The sequence below is a fragment of the Mya arenaria genome, chromosome 14 (genome assembly GCF_026914265.1).
Source record: "Mya arenaria isolate MELC-2E11 chromosome 14, ASM2691426v1".
NCBI lineage: Eukaryota > Metazoa > Mollusca > Bivalvia > Myida > Myidae > Mya > Mya arenaria.
Genome location: NC_069135.1, coordinates 1,622,602 through 1,641,071, shown reverse-complemented (window position 1 = coordinate 1,641,071; position 18,470 = coordinate 1,622,602). Strand labels below are relative to the sequence as shown.

At 35.8% G+C, this 18,470-nt stretch overlaps 1 protein-coding gene across 5 annotated transcripts in view; it reads right to left on the bottom strand.

The window, feature by feature from the left end:
* Window positions 1-4,226: 4,226 nt before the first annotated feature.
* Window positions 4,227-18,470, bottom strand: part of LOC128218153 (neuroglian-like) — a 55,814-nt gene continuing 41,570 nt past the window's right edge. For all 5 annotated transcript variants that reach the window (XM_052925721.1, XM_052925720.1, XM_052925722.1 and 2 more), the window contains 19 exons: window positions 17,969-18,159; window positions 17,228-17,359; window positions 16,753-16,893; window positions 15,758-15,936; window positions 15,288-15,378; window positions 14,807-15,097; window positions 13,774-13,996; window positions 13,420-13,567; window positions 13,003-13,228; window positions 12,531-12,661; window positions 11,990-12,218; window positions 11,502-11,624; window positions 10,222-10,401; window positions 8,785-8,910; window positions 8,260-8,418; window positions 7,463-7,597; window positions 7,038-7,113; window positions 6,510-6,655; window positions 4,227-6,269 (listed from right to left, as the gene is read on the bottom strand). In XM_052925721.1, the coding sequence (XP_052781681.1) occupies window positions 6,202-6,269; window positions 6,510-6,655; window positions 7,038-7,113; window positions 7,463-7,597; window positions 8,260-8,418; window positions 8,785-8,910; window positions 10,222-10,401; window positions 11,502-11,624; window positions 11,990-12,218; window positions 12,531-12,661; window positions 13,003-13,228; window positions 13,420-13,567; window positions 13,774-13,996; window positions 14,807-15,097; window positions 15,288-15,378; window positions 15,758-15,936; window positions 16,753-16,893; window positions 17,228-17,359; window positions 17,969-18,159 (2,995 nt within the window). In that variant the 3' untranslated portion in view covers window positions 4,227-6,201. The remainder of the gene's footprint in view (window positions 6,270-6,509; window positions 6,656-7,037; window positions 7,114-7,462; window positions 7,598-8,259; window positions 8,419-8,784; window positions 8,911-10,221; window positions 10,402-11,501; window positions 11,625-11,989; window positions 12,219-12,530; window positions 12,662-13,002; window positions 13,229-13,419; window positions 13,568-13,773; window positions 13,997-14,806; window positions 15,098-15,287; window positions 15,379-15,757; window positions 15,937-16,752; window positions 16,894-17,227; window positions 17,360-17,968; window positions 18,160-18,470) is intronic.

The window sequence follows — 18,470 nt, the reverse complement described above, 5'->3', positions numbered from 1 at the left end:
GACCATGCAATTAAAGTAGCACTGTACTAAAAGTAGCTTAGCAACAATCTTGTTCATGAACAGATCAGAACAGAGAGTTTATTAGACTTATACATTTGTACATCGTCACAAGTTCTGTGATGCCATCGCTGGCACCAGTCAAAGTAGGCCGAAAATGACTAGGCCGATTTGGACCAGGCCGAAAAGGTAATTGGGCCGAGTTGACATGACAACGGGTTGGGGAGGGGAAAGTGATGCGTCACTGATGGGGTATGTGCGGCGTCATCGAGAAAAATGGTAAAAACGAAAGTGATTAATACGCATCTTGTGACATTTTCCTCGGTAAGTATGGGATTCAAACACTGTAAACACAATATAAATGATAATAAGTTGTTGTTATTGCCTTGATATAAGAGACAGCTCGCTTCTATCCGATGTAAATATATGAAATGCGCATGCGTGCCCGAGAATCGGATGTTAAAATAACGCTCATCGTGCAGCAAATTAAATACAGGATATGCATGCAGACGGGAAGATGAGGGACGTTGAGATGAAATGAGAACTGACATATGAAATTACAGAAACTGGCAGAAAAAGAGACACGACAGACAATAAGATACTACAGATGCCTCTGTTACCTTTTAACCCGTGAAATATATTATTTGATGTTTCCTAATTCACTTAACTTTCCCGGAAAGTCCACAGTAACTATCAATGCAGCTTGTGGTGACGGCTAGGTGACGTTTGGTTCGTGTTACCTTTTTTGAAGATGATATAAAAATCCACTTCCTGGAGGGAGCGGTATTGGAATTCAAATATTGATGTTATGACCCGAAACTTCTGTTTACTTGCACACTGACTGACGGCCAAGCCCTGGTATTTGATTATTACATAATTTATAAGATCAATCAATGTTTTTAAATGAAGACAAGCAAGCTCCTCGTCGGAACAACAGTCAATACTATACAGTCAAATATGTTATATAATATTTATATGTTTGATTGCTTTCAATAAAAATGTTTTCAGTTATAATCCACAGAACCGTCAAAATACAGGTACATAATAATTTTTGTTTTGTTTCCAGGCATGTTTGTGCGTCCACTCATGGCGGAGCATACATGACAACACTCGAGTCAGCAGAATTGCTTTTTTCTCTTCAAAATTCGTGCAAACGTTTGATTAAACACCTTACCTAATGCTTTGACTTTTTGCAACCTGCAGAATATTCGTGGAATATCACATGCAGCTGTTATTTTTGTAGCAAGTATTCATTCAGTGCGCTCACAAGCGATGCATGGGCGCAGTTACGCACAAATGATTTAAGAAAGTTCTTTCAACGACTATATTTTCTAATCAAACTCTGTTTGACAATGTTAATGGTTTATAATTTGCGTCCTAAATAAGAGTTAACAAGAGCATGCCCCGAGCAAGGAGTGACCCGAGGTGTAACCCCAAACAGTGGCTTGGCTTTCTTTGCGAAGTAAATGCAACAACTGTGAAAAGCCATAAGTAAAATGCTGGTTTATTGCCTTCCCCTCGATCGTGCATGTAGGTACATGCCATATATATGAATTATATCTGGCTTACTAATCGACTCATAAGTGTTTCTATCAACAACGGTAAGGCACTAAATATACTAGTAGCTACATGTGTTGTTTATTAACACATCTTTTTACCAACATTAACTTATCAGTCAAATCCTAAATACTTGTACTACAGGTTGCTCTTTTACCATCAACACATTACCAGACGTATGCTGGATACGTGTACTACAGGTTGCTCTTTTACCATCAACACATTACCAGACGTATGCCGGATACGTGTACTACAGGTTGCTCTTTTACCATCAACACATTACCAGACGTATGGTGGATACGTGTACTACTGGTTGCTCTTTTACCATCAACACATTACCAGACGTATGCTGGATACGTGTACTACAGGTTGCTCTTTTACCATCAACACATTACCAGACGTATGCTGGATACTGTACTACAGGTTGCTCTTTTACCATCAACACATTACCAGACGTATGCTGGATACTGTACAACAGGTTGCTCTTTTACCATCAACACATTACCAGACGTATGCTGGATGCGTGTACTACAGGTTGCTCTTTTACCATCAACACATTACCAGACGTATGCTGGATACGTGTACTACTGGTTGCTCTTTTACCATCAACACATTACCAGACGTATGCCGGATACGTGTACTACAGGTTGCTCTTTTACCATCAACATATTACCAGACGTATGCTGGATACGTGTACTACAGGTTGCTCTTTTACCATCAACACATTACCAGACGTATGCTGGATACTGTACTACAGGTTGCTCTTTTACCATCAACACATTACCAGACGTATGCTGGATACTGTACTACAGGTTGCTCTTTTACCATCAACACATTACCAAACGTATGCTGGATACTGTACTACAGGTAGATCCCTTACCACCATACATTATCAACCAAATGCTTAGATGCATGTACAGCAAGTGACCTTTTGCCAGCAATACATTACCAGAAGAACGCCTAATACATGTATTTCTGGTAGCTCTTTGACCATCAACACATTTTCAGACATCTCTTTTTACCATCAATACATTATTAGACAGATGTTAAATACATGAACAACATTAAGATATTTTACCATACCATTATCAAATAGATCCTTAATACATATGCTATAGGCATCTCTTTTACTATCAACATATTATCAGTCAAATCCTTAATATAGACACTACAGCTAGCTCTTTTACCATCAATACACTATCAGACAAATCATTACTCTATGCTCTACATGTAGATATTTACGTTCTACATGTAGATATTTACCATCAATACATTATCAGACAAATCATTACTCTATGCTCTACAAGTAGATATTTACCATCAATACATTATCAGACAAATCATTACTCTATGCTCTACATGTAGATATTTACCATCAATACATTATCAGACAAATCATTACTCTATGCTCTACATGTAGATATTTACCATCAATACATTATCAGACAAATCATTACTCTATGCTCTACATGTAGATATTTACCATCAATACATTATCAGACAAATCATTACTCTATGCTCTGCATGTAGATATTTACCATCAATACATTATCAGCCAAATCATTACTCTATGCTCTGCATGTAGATATTTACCATCAATATATTATCAGCCAAATCATTACTCTATGCTCTACATGTAGATATTTACCATCAATACATTATCAGCCAAATCATTACTCTATGCTCTACATGTAGATATTTACCATCAATATATTATCAGACAAATCATTACTCTATGCTCTACATGTAGATATTTACCATCAATACATTATCAGACAAATCATTACTCTATGCTCTACATGTAGATATTTACCATCAATACATTATCAGACAAATCATTACTCTATGCTCTACATGTAGATATTTACCATCAATACATTATCAGACAAATCATTACTCTATGCTCTACATGTAGATATTTACCATCAATATATTATCAGCCAAATCATTACGCTATGCTCTACATGTAGATATTTACCATCAATACATTATCAGACAAATCATTACCCTATGCTCTACATGTAGATATTTACCATCAATATATTATCAGCAAAATCATTACTCTATGCTCTACATGTAGATATTTACCATCAATATATTATCAGACAAATCATTACTCTATGCTCTACATGTAGATATTTACCATCAATACATTATCAGACAAATCATTACTCTATGCTCTACATGTAGATTTTTACCATCAATATATTATCAGACAAATCATTACTCTATGCTCTACATGTAGATATTTACCATCAATACATTATCAGACAAATCATTACTCTATGCTCTACATGTAGATATTTACCATCAATACATTATCAGACAAATCATTACTCTATGCTCTACATGTAGATATTTACCATCAATACATTATCAGCAAAATCATTACCCTATGCTCTACATGTAGATATTTATCATCAATATATTATCAAACAAATCATTACTCTATGCTCTACAAGTAACTCTTTTGACATCAATACTTTTTTCAGACGAATGCTTTATTTATGTCTACAAGTAGCTTTTTCGCCATCAATATATTATCAGACAAATCCATAATACATGCTCAACAGATAGCTTTTTGACCATAAAAAACATTATCAGACAAACGCTTTATACACGTAGCACAGGAGCTTGGACCAATATATCTTTTGACAAAACATAAATTAGACAGCATTTAAATAATTTATTTGATCATGAAATATAAATGCTCTAATAAAAATGAGAGTAAACTCAACCATAAAATAAAACATGACTAGTAATATCAGAATAAAACAGTAAGTCACAACAGACATAAAAACCTGCAAGATGTAAACATTGTCTATGTACATAAAGTGGATGAGTTTATAAATATTTTTATTATTTGTCTAAATTATATATCAGACATACAGTGTTTTCATTAAGTTAAGTTTTCATAAAATTAAGTTCACCATATTTTGCTTATGTTAAGTTGACATATCTGATAAATAATGCTGTGAATTATAGTAAACTTCTGCTCCCTGAATCTGTTGCACTGGTTTGGATTTGCAAATCCATATTCATTACAAATAAAAAACAAATGCTTTGAAATGGGACTGTATGATATTGATAATGATTGCAGAAGATTTTCAACAGTACTGATGTATCCTAGAATTCAATGTATGTTTTCTAAATTTTTAAAACACTTATTAAACAAACATCTGATTCCCAACTGTAATATAAATATTTTTATATTTTATAAAGAAATATATCAAATAAATTGTATCTACACAGCTGTTGAACACTTAATATGATTTTGAGTAAATTCTCTGTACAATAAATATGCCAATGAAAACATATACAACGAAGGCAAATGGAATGTAAGACTGAAAATAAAACCTGTATAAAAGCACATAAGCGGATACATGTACAATATCAATGCTGTGAGATATCATAACTGAAGCATACATACAAAACAGCTAGCCTTGTAGGTGATATATTGCACTAATTATTCAGGAGGACTGAGAGGGACATATTACCGCAGAAGCATCTCCAGTTGAATTTCTTCCTTTCCCTCAAATCTGACAATTCCCTTAACAGTTTAGTTCACAAGGTCGACAAGAATTCTGCTAAATGCATAATTCACAAAGTATAGAAAGTAATGCTTTTTGAATGATAAAACAATAAAATATCAGAGACAGAGTTTCTTTATGAAATATTTTTTTTTAAAATTACCACCTAAAATAAAAGAATTAAACAATCTTAAGCTGCTTCTGTAATACGTCCTCCAGTATTTGTAGGAGGGACTCAAAAGCATCAGAATGTTGACCTGAAAGGTTTTTGGTGAAGCATAAGTCATTTCACTTACAATAAATAAATCGCATATATATCTTACAACAGTGACAAGGATAAAGCATCCATCCTTGTTAGGACAGAGGAAATTCAACAATCACACATGTATAAAGACTTCACCAGTTAAACCATAAAGAGATTCCTTTTATGTAAAGCTGTATTGTTTGTTATGTATGCTAACACAAATTTGTATTAATACAACGTTCTGAAGACAGCTGATGATGAAGATATGGCCCACACATCACCAACCAGCTGCCAGCCTTACAGTTCATCAACTGCAAGTTTGCTTTTTGGTGCTGCAAAGAAAACATCCATTCACTGAATAAAGGACATAGAAAGCTGAGTGCCTCCCTCCACAATCAATCACACTATGTAAACAAAGAATACTTGTACTCAAGATGGCTGTTGTCATGATTTCATGGCAACGATTATTTTTGGTCAAGAGTAATTGCACATATCTGGTTGAACATCAACATTAGGAATGATGCACTGCGCTGCAGATGAGACATATACTGCCAAGCAGAAACATAGTCACAGCCAACTGAACTTATAGTTTAAACACAAGAACAGCCACACAAGAACTGCTTAAGCACATCGGAATGGACCGTTATACCAAGTGTTAAAACAGGATTTCAGATTACAATATACAGTATGGTCAATTTATTGTTTTCAATTCCTTATTTCCATCGAAAAACACCGTCTTTTTCCACATTTGGTTGCTATGCAACAAACACAAATTCATTTTCAGTTTCACTGTGTTTTCATGTGTTGCTAGGCAACCAATGAAGCGTGTTGCATGGCAACCCATTTCGCCTGGCAAAAGCTTGTAGGTCACTGTCAGACAAATGTGGACATGGCAGAGGCCGGATTTCCCTTCTCATCTGTTTTAGCTGGACCATATTGGCCTGTAAAAGGAAAACAATGTTAAACAATGACATAGTAAAAGATCTTATAAACAAAGCTATATTTAAATTTGTTCTTCTGAATTTCAAAGAATTTCATAATAATACTTTACTCACAGTAGCTTAAAAAGTGTGCTTATAATAGGCAGAACAAGGTAGAAACATTATTAACCAAGAGTTATTTTCTGTGATAGAATCCAGTGATTCAATTAAAATTACTATACATCAGATCATTTAAGTCACCTATAAAAGATCCATCTTCATTGAACTTGCTGGGGTCCACATCCCCGTAGTCAGCCATACTGTCTGTCTCACTGCCACCGGGCAAACGGTCTACCTCATTGTCAAACGAGTCTGGACTTCCTGCTGCTAGAGGGTCCGTCTCCCCACTGGTAGGTAGGAAAAGCTTACTGAACATCTTGTCATTAATCATAGGTGTGTATGTTTGTTTTGCAAATACACTGATAAGAACTACAGTAAAATACTTATTAAAATTATCTAATATAACTAACTATAACTTTACTACTACACGCCTGATAACAATTTTGAGTTTAAAACTGTCACTGCTTATGTTAATATTAGCTTAAGCATTTTCTCCGGAAGATTCCATAGCACTGGTTGGACTGAGTATTGATCAAACATTATTCAATAATAATTTTTTATCAAACATTAAATAAAATAAATCATGAGTTCCTTCTCTCAATACAGTGGTACCAGAACATGGATTTACGTAAAATGAAACGTAGAAATCGAGGGGGGAGGGGGGGTTACCTCTTAGGATATTCATTAAACAAATCTTTATCTCCATTCTCCAAATCTGCCCCTCGTAGCTTCTCCCTCTCTTGAACTGAAACACACATTTTAACGATTTAAATTTCTGTCTTATTTCATCACATATGAAATATGTCTTCATCATACTTAAATGCCTGAATGCATACAGCATTGACTATGACATGAAACAATTGATGCGTGGCTATTTCTATAGTCCTGGGTCCATATTTACATGTCTTGAGCAGGGCTTCTAAAAGTTTATAAACCTCAATCAGACCGGGCGCAAAAATGATATCTAAACTTTGCTTCCCTTGTGTGTTTTTTTTTAATTTGAAGTATCTGTATCGTATCAGGAAATACTCTTTTGATACATATTGTATCGTGTGATGACCACGTCATCTCATCACTTATTTTTAAGTACCCACCATTGTATTTCTCTCCCCGTCTTCGTTTTACAAAGCAGACAATGATGAAGAAGAGGATGAGCACAGCTATGGCCACCATCATGGCTATAAACCATGAGGCTGTTGCTATACTGGTCTCCGTAGTTATTGGACGGGCTGGAAAGGCAAGACACTCGATGTAATGTATCTGATGAACAATACTGTCAATCTTTGATGCCAGGTGACCTCATGATTATGATACCAATTAAAAGGGTCTAATGTGATGAAATGGAATGTGAGAAATAACAGTTCTTAAAAAAAGTTAGTTTTTTTCCTTTGCAAAATCTGTCATTTAACACCAAATTTAAAGTTGAAATAAAGAATAAAATTACAAACTGCAATAACAAAGACATATCTGGTCATTTATTTTATACCCACTTCTTTGAACCTGTCATTATGGATGCATTAAAGGTCATTTATTTTATACATTGGTTCCATTTAATACAATTGGTTCCAATGAGGTCACCAGGCTTTATTATTTTGCATTATTACCAATTGCTTGATGAAATGACAATTTAAAACATGGGTTGAAGTACTGATAAATACCACTGTACAATGTAGTGTACATTTAGGATGTGGTGGTATATTTGTTTCTGTTTTGATAGCACTTAACAGATACTATCATACAACAAATGCATGGATCCCGATTTGTGTTTACATATTGTATATTACATTTATAAGGAGCAAATACTGTACTCAGTATTTAAATAATATAGATCTACTTATATAAAACATATTAAAGCTTTAAATGATATTACTCAACATCCAAGCCTACTTACGTCCCCCCATGGTGGTGAAGCTCTCCATATCACTGGGCTGCTCAAACTTCCCATTGGACGCAAACACAATCATCTCGTACCGAGTGTTTGGTTGGAGCCCCGAAACATTCATCCATGTATTGATTCGCTCCTCATCTGTATGAACCCACTCCTTTGAACCTGTGGTAATGGACACATTAAAAGGATTAGACTGTTTTTACATTATTGAACGATTTGACTCAATGTTCCAACAGGATTAATGAGTCCCCTAAGATAGTAGCGAGCTCATGTTCATACTGTAAACATACACGCCCAAAATCTAAGAACTTGTGTACAGAAGGAAGTAATAGGCTTTTTCTTTATCATTGTCTTTTTCATTGCATTATTATTTTAACAACCTGGAAATCATGCATGTACATGAAATATTTTACATATTGCAAAAAAACTAAATTGGAATACCAGTAATAATGTAATTAAAACCACAGGGACAGGCCCAATAGCTTTAAACATTGCCTTTAAAATGAGTCCCAAGGCAAATGAACTCACCCACTTCCCTGTATTGTACAAAGTGGAATGATCCAGCGGGGGAGTCAGTGTTGGCCCCAATGTCCCACGTCACATTCACAAAGTCCTCACCAACCAGCTCTAGGCGGATCTTGGGTATGATCAATGCTGTAATACAGGAGTTAAATAAGTTAAACAAGCGGTCAACAAAGGTGTGTTAACACACATCTTGCACAGCTGGAACACAGCTTACACAAACATAGGTCCTATCAGTCAAAGGGATGGAAGCTATATTTAAATTCCACTTACAAATGTTCAACTTTCAGCCTCAGTCTGATTGAGAAACAGCTGTGCACATTGCCATGACCACTGTTGTAGTATCACTGCAAGGGTACTGCAGAAGTGCTATGTGTATTTTATTTCATACATGATTAACCTTGGAAGAGTGAAAACTTTCCTTTATCTGGTATTAACTAAGTTAAAGTTAGTTATTATGATGGTCAGCATTAAATGAAGGCAAAAAGCTTGAAGAATGAGTAGTAATTCCCTTTTCCATGTGACCATGCTGTATGGTCATGCAATATTCCTATAGAGATCCCCGGTGTAATTCTTCAAGAAAACCAGGGGATTTTGACATCTGCCCAGGGGATTTTTAACAGCTTCAATATCTCATACATGCCATATTTCTGGAAGGCTTTCCAGGTTTTTTCTCCCTGAACTAGAGATATCATAATTAATAACTCCAGCCAAGGCATTTTTGCTGTGTTCTACTTAAAAAAATAAATAATTGAAACTAGCATTCTTTTTAACTGAGTAACTCTGTTTTGAGTTTATTTTTTTGTAAGACATTCCAGGGAGTTCCTCTCACCCCTTGAGGATATGGCTTGTACGCTCATCAGAAAAGCTTGAAAATCCTTTCAGCCTTTGTTGAACTTAAACAAACAAATCAAGACTAACAGAACTGTATGGATTAAATTGTTATCTTTTACATGTACAATTGTTCTAGATCTACAACAAACTTTATTACATGTGCATCGACAAATCAAGAAACCATTAACCCAACAGCTAGATCTAAACTAACTCTCAACAATTTGTTTTCAAACCAGGATGGAGCCATGCAAACAAAGGGAAGTAACTCCATACCTGAATGGAGAGCATCTAGTACACAAACATTATTCCAAGTGAGACGTACAGATATAGCCGACACATTTATTAACAGTAGTAGAAACAAGAATTGATTCAGAAGTCCTGATGTTCTTTACATAAGACACAACTTGATGAAAACCAAGATGGCGGAAACTTGTAATATAACGTAAAAAAAAATGTACAAGTATTATGTTAAAGTAATAGAACTGGGCTAAGCAATTGATATATTTAACATAGTGTAGTCAATGGCCGTATGCAGGGATTGAGTAAAGATCCTTCTAGGCAAGACAGATATACCAATTTACAGATTTAAATATTTATATATGCACTTACGTCCATCATTTGCAGTCTTGGCATCAAAGTAAATGGCATCTCCATATCCCTTGCTGGTACTAGCCATCACGTATATAATGTACTCTGTGTTAGCGTCCAGCTTGTCCATCACACCACGATCTTCGTCCGGGTCAGGGTACTCATTCGTGACCACAAGCTCTCCAACGTTAAAACCATTCACTGGAAACAATACGTATGGTCATCACAATTTGAATTGTCTTCAGCAAGCCAGCATTTTATATTTTCAATTTATTAAAAGAGTGCAGACTGTGGTGCCTTAGTTTTGTGTAAGGCAATAAATATAACTGCTTTTTGGATATATGATTGAATATATTATATGTGTTGAAGGTTGTCTTCTTTTGTCCCTTTTACTACTGTGAACTGGAAGGATTCTTTTTAACTACACAATATGAATACAGCATCATAAAGAACCCCAAATATCCTTCATTGTTCAAAATTTCACCTCCATTGTTCCAAAATTTCAGGCCAACAAATAAATTTCCAAGCAAAAATGCATTAACCAACAATGCATGGTGAAGCAATGTAATACAAGACGTGCTGTTATAGCTAACAATTTCACTCAGCCTCAACAATATGTTGGCATCAAAAATCAGATCATGTATCTCTTTCACATCCCTGAAATATGTGTTAAACAAGAGCACCCCTAATGCTCGTATGTTGTTTATAATCCATTCAATAAAGGGGCATAATATGCCAATTATTTAAGCTAGAGTTATGGGATTTAAAAAAAATAATACAGTTACATACCCGGTAGTAAGATTGCTTAAACTCTGTACAGCCAATCATGTTTAAAAAATCTGTGCGTATAGTATAACAGAATTTTCTTAAACCTGAAATCCTTTCTTATATCAAATCCAGCAGCCATTTCCTTTCTACTATCCAATCCAGAAGCCCTTCCATTTCTTATATCCAATCCAGAAGCCCTTCCCTTTCTTATATCCAATCCAGAAGCCCTTCTCTTTCTTATATCCAATCCAGAAGCCCTTCTCTTTCTTATATCCAATCCAGAAGCCCTTCTCTTTCTTATATCCAATCCAGAAGCCCTTCTCTTTCTTATACCCAATCCAGAAGCCCTTCCCTTTCTTTAATCCAATCAAGAACCCATTCCCTTTCTTATATCTAATCAAGAAGCCCTTCCCTGTCTAATATCCAATCCATAAGCCCTTCCCTTTCTTATATCCCATCCAGAAGTCATTCCCTTTTTTTTATCCAATTCAGAAACCATCCATTTTTCATATAACCAGTCCAGAAGCCCTTACCTTTCTTATATCCAATTTTGAATCCGGTGATGATGCCGTTTGGTTGTGTGGGCTTCTCCCACTCAATGAGGAAGTGGCGGGCTCCACGCAGTAACACCCGGGCTGATCTCGGCTTTGATGGAACTGAAGGGTGGAGTAATGCTATAAATTGGATTCTGTGAAACCTCAGCACTGATTTTCAATACTAAACAGGATAAAGGAAAACTGATATTTTTAAGACAAAGGATTTAGCCATATTATAACCATCTATTTTTAAGTCATAAAGGATTTTAGCCATCTTATGACTATCTTTTTTAAGTCATAAAGGATTTTAGCCATATTATGACCTTGATCTTTTTCAACTTAGATAAAACTGTTAGGTTTATCCTCATGTGTATTTTCAACTGACTTTTTCCAAAGCTTATTTAACAGTGTGATTTTTATTATTTTCATATCTATTGATATCAATTGCATAACTGACAATATACAAGGACAAACTTCCTCCTTACCTCCCTCTGGTGTTGTGAAGTTCACTAGATTGCTCGCGTTAGACCTAAAGTAAGTATTCCTGGCAACAACCTCTGCCTCAAGGTCGGAGTACGGGGGAAGGTCATTCACCTGCTCCTGCTCTTTTTTCTCTGGCACTGCGCGCCTCACCCTTGGGTCAGGCGGAGCATTTCTGGCTATGTCAACCTCCTTTAGAGTTGTGTCCTTTTCACCAGCCTTCCAGTAGCGGATCTGAAGAAGAATATAGCGTTACTTAGATCTCAGAGTACCAATATCAATCATGTAGTACATTTAAATCTAATTGATGAGGTAATACTATGACTTAACATACATGTGTAACATCATTCACAGTTGTTTATAATTATCACACATTAAACCAACCCCAGTCCAGGAGGCGAGAAATGTTGTTTTTTTCTTCCGCTTTGGGCCGCTTAGTTGATAGGTAGATATAGCCTTATATTGACTTCAACATTCAAGATTAAGTGAATATTTTAACTTGAATATCTTACATCACCTGCTTCAGGGAAATGCTTCTCATCTTACCGTGTATCCCTTAAACTCCCCGCGCATCATCTGGGGTGAAAGGTCCACAGGATCCCACTGAAATGTGGCTGTCTTGGCTGTCACATTCACACCCTTCACCAGCTCGAAGTTAGACGGAGCCGTCAGTGGTTCTGAAATATAAAACATTTTTTGTGAAGCTTGGTTGATTTTATCCATTGTAGGTTCTTCCAATTTGAGGCAGACATTTTGTCCTTCATCAACAATGTCAACAGATTATAACTAAAATACAGTGAAAGGGCATAATCAATTTAGGAACCATTATATTAAGTCATTGAGAGACATATAAAAGTATATTGTAAGTATAAAATAAAATTATATTTAATACTAACAGTATGCCAGTTTTTTATGACCATAAACACTCACTGAAATATAAAACAGTCAATATCAATGTATCGGGTTAACCTCATAATGTTTTATATCTAAATAAATTGTTCCCTTCTTTTCCTCATACCTGCCTCTCCAGTGTAGCCAAAGGTGACTGAAGCGGGCTTGCTATATGATCCCTCGTCATTAACTGCCTCCACATACACCTGTACGGGCTCATAAAACAGTCCCGTGTTCACCCGCTTCTCATTTTCCCGCCAGTCAAATATGGCAGAGGAGTTTTTCTGGCCGACGAGGGTGTAAGTGACCTTGTAGTGGAAGTTGTCCCCATTGTGCTCTATTTCTGGCATCCTCTGAAAATGATCACATTGAGAATATTGACTTACTTTTGATCAACACTTAATTTCCGAAATTGATGTTGCATGAGACACATGTTATTATTGCCCTTGATATTCTCACAGGTTCTATTGTAATGTTCAATGTAAATCAACCATTATGGTTCTTTAGCTTTAGAAGATGGAATAAAAGAATTGCAAAATCTTACATCCCAGTTAATGATAAGCCACCCTGGCAGACTGCGGTCAATTTCAACATTCTGTGGGTGTTTCTCTGGGCTTGAGGGAGGTGTGTCACAACCAGTCAGTCCACGCTCACTTGGGGCAGATTTTCCAATCTGGTTCTCAGCTATCACCCTGCAGAAGGATGTTTACAACTGATTATAAGTGTATACTAGAAAATAAACCTAGAAAGAAAACACGATAACTGCATTTATTTTTTATCAACATCTTTAAGGAAATCAGATTTGGCGAACTGAATGGCAACTTCATTCACCTGACCTGAAGCCTCTGTTTAGAAAGTTTTGTACAATCATACGTTTGATGATTGTTCATCCCCTCACCTGAATGTGTAGTTGGCGTGTGGAGACAGCCGAACTTCAGCCTCTGTCTTATCCCCAGACACTGTGGCAGCACGGGTCCAAATGTGTGGCGCGTAAGAGTGGTTGTACTCGACATAGTATGTGTCTATACGCCGCAAGTTAGCCTTCCCTGGGGTCCATGAGATACGAGCCCGGCGCTCGATACATGTCCCAACATTGATGTTTGTGGGTGGGTCTGGAGGAGCTGGAAGATAGGATAGGTTTGGGTTGTATGAAATAACATGATGGTCAAATAAGACTAAGCAATTGTCGATTTCCCTCGGATAAAAAAATCTGCCCCAAGCGAGCGTGGACTGACTGGTTGTGACACACCTCCCTCAAGCCCAAAGAAACACCCACAGAATGTTGAAATTGACCGCAGTATGCCTTATCATTAACTTGAATGTAAGTGTTCATCATATTTTATATCATTTGCTGAAGCTTATTTGCTTTAAACCTCTTATTAAATATGAACTTAAATCAACTGTAAACTGATTGTGAACATTTGCTGAAGCTTATTTGCTTTAAACCTCTTATTAAATATGAACTTAAATCAACTGTAAACTGATTGTGAACATTCAAAATTGATTTTGATGAAGCATTACAATTTTACTTAAAAAACATAACATACTCATGCATAATCATCCTATTTTTTGTCAAACATCAAATATTCCAATTTAGAATATGAACATTCCAAAAAAATTCATGTCTAAAATGTATTCCTCTGTCATGTCATGTATTGGGATAATCTGATATTTATTTAAAACAAAGAAGTTGCTGAAATGAATTATATTGTTTTTTTCTTTAATATCTAATACGGAAATACACTTTTGATTATTTCCATTCCATGATCAAAAATAGTTGTCAATTATGTATTGCTTATTGATGATAACAATATTTGCTGGTTTAATGCAATCGTTAGAATGATGCTTGGTTCTGGTAAAAAAAAAACCTACATAATTAGCTATGAAGCTTTTATGTACGAGTTTATAATTAAAGGTTTTGTAATACCTACCAACAATGCCGACATCAGCACTCCTTTTATCCGAGTCGAGCCCGTTTGAGGCCTCACAGGTGTATGTCCCAGTGTCAGAAGCAATGGTGTTCTCAATCTTGATTCCATTCACATCCGGCAGTCTCCGCACACGGCTGTCAAACTTAATCGGTTCCCCGTCCTTGTACCATGTGTATTTCAGGTTGGAGTTCTCGGCAGGGTCGGTTGTGGCCCCGCACGTGAACTGGAGCACTTTATTGTACATCATCTGTTGTTCCACTGGAACTGGTGGTTTGCCGATCACTGTCTTAGCTATAACACAAAAAAGATGCAAGATTGCTTTGTGCTAATTTGAAAAATAAATATTATTGTAATTGATCTCAATCACCAGCTAATTCACTTTCATCTACGGCAAGTGTTTGGGTTTGTTTTCAAATGTTTTTATAAAGTTATACAAAAAGAATTATACATGAAATTAATCACATGAGAATTTTCTACGTACCTCTGACGAGAAGTTCTCCAGAGGCATTGAACTTGCCGTACTTATTTTCAGCAAAACATGTCCATGTACCAGCATCATCACTCCTGGCACTCTGTAATTGGAATTTTTGAAACTGCAATTTTTTATCTGATTATCTTGACATCGATATATCTTTAACATAGCTTTGGATTTTGCATATACTTTCTCAGGACACACTTAGAAATTTGCAAGCCTGCCCACAAGGGTTCATACAGCATGAACACATGAACAAATGTGATCTATCCTTCTACCAACATTTCAATAACGAGTCATCAAATTAAAAATTAGTAAAATCTTGTACAATTTCTTGTCAGAGAAATGTAACCAACAACATTTGTTTGTATAAAAGAATAGCTTAAAATTGTAACGTTGTATATCATAGGTTAAATGATGCCGCACTATACTCGCAACAGTTTATCCTTTTTCTTTGCAATACTAATTTTGCCCAGTACCTTGATGGTGAGGTTGCCAGTTGGGTTCATGATGTATCTGACCCCCTCCATCTTCAGCCCACCGCGCTTCCAGTAGATAGTTGGTGTAGGTTTCCCATCTATCTCACATGGCAGTATAACATCCTGTCCCTCAGATATCTTGATACGATCAAATCCAGCCCTGCTCTCCGGCTTGTATGCTGTACGGATAAAACAAATTTCATTCATGAAGCACATTTTGAGCTTGCTGCAGCCATGTAGAAATATCAGAAGTTCATAGCTTATTATACATTTAAGAAATAAACTAGAAGCCTCGCAATTCGCCAAAATAGATTTTTCATATGGGCAATCAGAAATTATAGCCAAATAATTTCTTGTATGAGTTAAGAAAAAGTATGGGCCTTTATGTTTACTTTTATCAAAAAGAAACATGAATATTACTCTAGTTAAGTATCTAATGTGTTTAGTTTCAATCAATTCCATCTTAAGTTGTTGGTCAGAAACCTTTTTTTTTATTTTGAGCAACAGTAGCCTTGACCCCAGCCCCCTCAAAAGCAATCCTAGGCTAGGTTCTTCAGATTCACACCAACTTTCACTATCCATCAATTCTAACTTAGGTTATTGGACAGAAACTCTTTTCTATTTTTTAATTCACCAATTTTTATCACTATCCACCAATGCTAGGTATAGTTATTGGGCAGAAATCAATCTTTGAAAACCTGCCTTCCTGCCCACCCAATGACATCCCCATTATAAAAACCTGGTTTTCGTTGAAAATCTGGTTAAAAGTCAACTCATTTTTTTGCCTTCGCCATCCATTTTCAATTCTTATTTCCTTTTTTTTTCCCAGCAATAATCAGTAGCAGGTGTTTCAGAAGAAAATAATGTCATTAATACTTACGGTACAAACCTAAATTTACTAAACTAGTTTTTCAGCTGTTCATTACAAATATTCTCAAAAATATCTTTCTTTTTTCCCGTCTGTTTTGCTAGTTTAAATTGGTATGCCTACTTACCAAGAACACTGAGAGGTACATCGGCCCATAGGTAGCCATGCTGGTTTGAGGCGTTACACTGGACCACCTTGGCGTCAAGAGGCGTCAGGTCGTTAAACTGTAGCTGACCTGGACTCACAACCATTTTGTCATCTTTTACATCTGAAAAAAATGACATTTGTTGTATTTTAAATACGAGCAGACTTTGCAGTTAAATTTCAGAAAATCAATCACAAACAATAGGAATTTCGCAACTGTTCTTATGCCATAAGGAGACCAGAATTTCTCTTGCAAAGAACAAATTTTTTAATGTTGTGTATTGTAATGTAAACAAATATGACACATTTTACAGAGAAGTTTTTCTAACTTATTACATTTTATCGTTTTGAAAAACTTTTTCTTTAAACCCTAGCTAAAACAGTTATGAAAATAAGATATCATTTGATAGTACAATTCATGTAAAGTCAAACAGTTCACCAACAGAGAATCCACTCACATTCCACAGGTATTCCATCAATGAACCAGCGGATGCTGGGTGTAGGTTTCCCCTCAGCACCGCACTCGAAGGCTGCCGACTCATCAACACCTGCATCCACCTTCATAGGCTCTGGTGCCCACTCGGGCTTAGCTGCAAAATGGATACGTTTCAGTTAATTTAAATAATAATTTCTTTTTTTCATATTTTTATTCATAGGATCTTACATAAGATGCTATTTAATACTTATATTTACTGGAAAATTTACGAAAAGAAGTGAGCCTTTGATGAGCTTTATAACCTTTTCTTAACAAGTTTTATATTTTTTCATAATAAATGGCAACCATTGTATGATTCTTTTTCTCTCTTAATACATAACTCATATAAGATTTTATTCATTTTTGGTAAAATGTTTGATTCTAAATTAGTAGGGCGAAATGAAGTTAATGTCAAGTTATATTAAACCAGTGTGTTATAAGAAAATGCATAATGGTTGTATTACACTCAAATCAAGGAATGCCATGCGATAAATATAAGTATGTCCCTCAGAAAATTTAACCTTATGTAATTAGTCTGAAAAATGCCTGAAAATTGAAACAAGCATGCAAACTTGTTTGCTAAAAGCAATTGACAGCAATTTGATTTTATCTGAAAACAAGTCACCAGATCCCTACCAGTTTTAAGCTTAAATAATGCCCAACTGAAAAATAAGTAGTATATAAACTTCACACAAATTTACACCAATCTACATCATCCACCGACCTTCAACCTCCACTTTGAAGGAGCGATCAATGGACCCAGAGAGCACAGAGTTTGATCCCTTGCATTTGTAGTCGCCCGCATCTGCATATTCAAGGTCTTGCAAGGTCAGTTTCCATGGATACGGGAGCCTGTGGCGAGAATCTGCCTGGATCCTCTCACTGCCTTTCCACCATGTTACTGTTGGAGTTGGGCTGCAAAGGTAGAAATAGTTGTGTTATAAATTCACACTTACATCAATGCAGAACTTTACATCAATAAATACATTTCTAAAAAGTTGAAAGAAACTGTGACAAATAAGTAGCAGAAAAAGGATCATGAAAATCATACAAAATTACAGTAAATTGTCTGAATTTTGTGATGGTTTAATTTTTGAGACATGTCTTCAGATCAGATTCAGAATTCAAAACCAAAAAGCAAAAAATTCAATTGATAGTAACTGTTGATTAAATAATGATGTCGTGAATTTGAGACTTCACTGATTGACCAGAACCAAAAAATTGCA